General features: G+C 35.8%; 1 protein-coding gene across 2 annotated transcripts; it reads right to left on the reverse strand.

Moving 5' to 3' along the window:
• Window positions 1-340: 340 nt before the first annotated feature.
• LOC108668918 (pupal cuticle protein 36) lies at window positions 341-3,344 on the reverse strand. Of its 2 annotated transcripts, none has more exons than XM_018156177.1 (3): window positions 3,320-3,344; window positions 2,607-2,845; window positions 341-1,598 (listed from the first exon to the last, which is right to left on the reverse strand). In XM_018156177.1, exons 1-3 carry the CDS (start codon window positions 3,326-3,328, stop codon window positions 1,130-1,132), a joined length of 717 nt encoding a protein of 238 aa, XP_018011666.1. In that variant the 5' UTR covers window positions 3,329-3,344; the 3' UTR covers window positions 341-1,129. The 2 variants fall into 2 exon arrangements, with proteins under 2 accessions (XP_018011666.1, XP_018011665.1); XM_018156176.1 differs by having other exon boundaries at window positions 3,308-3,342.
• Window positions 3,345-4,321: the final 977 nt, after the last annotated feature.

Consider the following 4,321-nt stretch of genomic DNA (forward strand, 5'->3'; position numbering starts at 1 on the left):
TTCTTTATTTTCTGTGAATGTGTCTGCTTCCTCAAGATTTGGACCAGTCGTCTTTGCGATCAAGTTCCACAATAAAAGTTCAATTTGCTTACCGTTTTTGTATTGAGCTTAACAGCTACTCCCAGTAGTTCAAGTCATTAAAATATTCTGTATTCTGATGAGGGCTGCTGAGTTTTTCTTTTAATTTCTTCTTATAAGTACCTGAAATGCTTCTTAAAATACATTTCAAATTATTAAATTTAGAACCGCGGTTTTATCATTTCATTTGACGAAAAATATATGGGAATAAAAACTTCTAAATTGATTTGTTAATTTTGAAGGATTTAAAGAAAATCATCAACTTGGTTATTGCTTTACTTCGGGAGACATCCGTACAGGAGCGGCTTGCTCTAGAAAAACACTATTTGTATTCGTTAGTAGAAAATTACGATAAATGCGATACTCACATCATAATAATTAACCTAGAGCGTTTCTACTATTCCTTTGGAATATTTTACACTAAGTCATAAGATTTAATTTATTGAAATTTTATTTAATAACAATATCGTTCGGAATTAGATTTAGTTCGTTCGAGTACTCGTATCATATAAGAAGGGCGGACTGATCATATGTAAGGACAAGTTTGTTCTTCTATGTTCTGGTTAACAAATATTCTTTTCTTTATTACAGGCTGCTCAAAATAATGTCACATATATATTTTTATCGGAGTTTAGTGAACAGACAAGCGAAGAACTTCAGAAACAAATACAATAATAAATTTCAACGTTCCAGTTAATTCATTCTACAAGTATATTAAAAGCGTATCAGCTATCAGAATAACGAAATGTTACTAAGAACATCAGCAATTGTAACATCTACTTATGTGAAACTAGATAAGACGCAATACAGTCGATCAATATTTGTATCCAAACTTATTAATTCTTTGAAATTATAATTATTTCCCTTTACGGGTCATATAAACGTTACGTGTTCAATCGAGTGAACGCTATTTAAAAATGCTACATGAATCACTGATGCATTCTCCCTCCTCTTCCGTGCTTGAGCTGTTGAAATCCAAGATGACATCCGATTTTTGACTCGCAATCTGCACACCGAGATCTTGATCATCGTGTTTCTGTACGAATTCTTTTCATCCAATTTGGCTACCGAATAACGGGCGTCCGAGCTGGTTACCAAATTGTTGGCCTCCGAGCTTGCCACTGAATTGGTGGCGCCCGAGCTGGCTTCCGAATGTCGGCCTTGTATGCTGGCCGCTGAATTGCGAGCTTCCGAGCTGTCCACTGAACGGCCGACGTCCAGCCTGGCTACCAAACTGCTGGAATTGTGTATGTCCGGACTGTCCACCGCCGTACCTGGCTGGATCGTACTGTCCGCCGCCGTACCTGACAGGGTCGTACTGTCCGCCGCCGTACCTGACAGGGTCGTACTGGCCGTCATGCACGATGCCCTGCGCCCTCTCGCGTGCTGCCCTCTCGATCTGCTCGATGGCGTGGCGAGGCATGGGAGGAGGGGTGGGCACCAAGGGGGACTCTACGCGAAACCCGAACTCGTCGGCAACAAACCTGAAGTCTCCGACCGTGCCATCAGGGTAGGTCACGCTGAGATAAGAAGGGGCAAGTTACATTTTCCATGCTGCAACATGTTAAGAAGGATAAGAATAAATATGTTTAGTAATCCGCTCTAACAAAAGCTGAAATTCTCTTATTCACATCAGGATGCAATCCTCAAATCATTAAAACTTTATATTTTAATTAACCATTCTGCTGAAATTGACTTCACACTCTGGATACAGACAACGCCATATCTTTTTACAACACTTCTCTTTAACTTCACTTCTTGTCTGTTTGTCTGTCTGCCACAAATCTTGTAATCGAAATTCAATACACTTCTACTTATCTTACCGATCTGGTGACAATGCATGAATCAAATGACAAAATAAATAATTTTAGGAATAAATTTTTTTTTTCAATATTAAAAAAAACTGAAAAAAATAATTTTGTCAGCTACAAACCTTATAATTGGTATTTGACACACTTTTACCTGTCCAATTAATATGAAATTTTGCACAGTTGTGTGAAGTTGGAGGCAATGCATGAATCAATTGACAGAATAAATAATAAAAAAATTATATATTAAAAAATTGGAAAGTTAATTTTTTTGATATCCGAAAATAAAATTAGAAATTCACTGTACATCTGTAACATTGGAAACACTGGATTCTTTAGAAGTGTTGTCTTTGAAAAGTAATTTTTAAACGTATATTATTACTTATATAAACCGATGAAACTTAACATTCGTTCCCCATTGTGAGATTAAATTAAAAAAAATGGTATCTCCTATGTATTTTTTTTTCAAAAAACGGATGACGATAAAACTTTTTCGACTAAATGAATGAATTACGTTCTACCAATAAATTTCATCTTGTCAACTACTTCTAATGTTGCAGCATGGAAAATTCTAAAAAATTCATGTCATGTCAAATTCATATATTCGTATAACAAAATTCATATCATCTGTCCATTTAATTTATCCCTTAACTCGAAATATGCATTTATTTCATAATCTCGGTTCATAAAATAACTTCCTGTCAATTAAGTTAAATTCACCTCCATCCGCCCTGCTGAACGACTGCTCCGTTGGGACCGGATGGAGTTCCCTGCTCATACCGCCGCACTCCGTCGGCGGATGCGAAGTCGAAGTTGTAGACGCCGTTGCTGGGACCATCGCGGTTGTCCCGCAAGATGGGAACTGGTCCCTGGTTGCGCTGGTTGCCGAAAAACCTCGCATTGTTGAAGTTACTGGGGACACTTATCACGGCCGAGACCAAGGTCACGAGAAGAAAAACCTGATGAGATTTGGGAAGGGAAATATTTAACTGAAGAGAGAAGTTTTACAAAAAAGAACATTTCGATAATTTTGATTAATGGGAAGTTGTAAGTCGTGATCAGAATACAGAAGTCGTTCCAGCATGGACATTTTTTGTAGCCTGTTTCTAACGGACAGAAAATGTTTCTAAATCTATATATTTAAGAAATAAATCATGAATGCACTAACAATCACTCAGTCTTCATCAACATGCATTTTTAATATTCTTTGAAGAAAAATTTTTTCGCATGATTTCCCGAGATTTTAATTAAATTGAAATATCCTATTTCAGTTTTCATTCAAATTTTCGGACAAAAGTCTAACAAATGCCGCTTCCTTCACTCGGATAGATTTCACTGCTAATATGAAGCTTAACACTTTGATTAAATCGTTCATGTATCGTTTTCTGGTTGCCATGCTCGCGTCTAATCTGCACTCTGACCTTGTGACTCACCGCCTGCATGTTTACTGTGGCAAGTTGGGGGATGAACTACATACCAGCACCTCCACCCAACTCCTTATATACCCATTACGCAATGCCAGTTTCACATGCGTAAAGACATTCAGCCAATCACATTTATGGTCAAATCCAATTATTCTTTTCTTCTCGACACAAACCTAAAACTTTCACCTAACACCATAATCATTTATCATACGATTTTTTATGTTTTTGTTGAAATGATGCATTCATTATAAATGTGAATTTATATACTCGTACCGCATTCATCAATAACAAAAATCACTACTCAAGGAGATGCCGAGGCACAGGAAAGGCCCTTTCAAATTTTGGAATCTGCTCAAATTTCAAATAGTTTCAAAATTGAAAATTTGTAACTCATTTAAACTTTGGAATCTGCTCTACTAACACACCATGATTTTCTAACTCTCTGCACTCAAGTTAAGGTAAGCCATGTCAGTGTCCTATTATAATATCTTATCTTTGCTAAAGTAATTTCCATGTCGAGTATCAACGCGCTAACAGCTTAATTGTAATGATCAAAAATCGCCCATATGAATTTTTTATCACTAAATACTAATTAAATAGTTTTATTTTAATAGCTGAAATAAATTTTGTGGACATCTTTTTCATTGATTGTTGCAGCTGTCATTCGCTGGTATGGCTTCCCTAAAGCGTAGAGTTTCAAAACTTTCCATGCTTGCAACTTGCCACTTCAAATAAAAAAGATTTCATAAATAATATTACTTTTAAAATATATTAAATTATTTCTAGTCGTCGGTTTAGACTAATATGGAATTTGCTGATAATCATTAATTCAAAATATAAAATTTGGCATTAGCTTAAGTCAAACCTTACTTTTTCACTCAATCAATCTTACCCTTTCAATACTTTTCAACAATCGTTACTTTAAACAAAAATTATCTTTGAGCTGTATAGTGGGTAATACAATAAAAAACTACATATCTGGGTACAAAAAAAAAAAACATGTTTCATCCA

Source organism: Hyalella azteca, unplaced genomic scaffold, assembly GCF_000764305.2.
Source record: "Hyalella azteca isolate HAZT.00-mixed unplaced genomic scaffold, Hazt_2.0.2 contig5386, whole genome shotgun sequence".
Taxonomy (NCBI): Eukaryota; Metazoa; Arthropoda; class Malacostraca; order Amphipoda; family Hyalellidae; genus Hyalella; species Hyalella azteca.

Excerpts from the sequence above, each read along its gene's own strand:
- LOC108668918 (XM_018156176.1), bottom strand. The coding sequence starts at position 3,328 with ATGCAGGCGGTGAGTCACAAG. Across the intron at positions 2,846-3,307 it reads TGCAGGCGGTGAGTCACAAG|GTTTTTCTTCTCGTGACCTT; the intron begins GTCAGAGTGCAG and ends AAATCTCATCAG. Across the intron at positions 1,599-2,606 it reads GTTCAGCAGGGCGGATGGAG|CGTGACCTACCCTGATGGCA; the intron begins GTGAATTTAACT and ends TTCTTATCTCAG.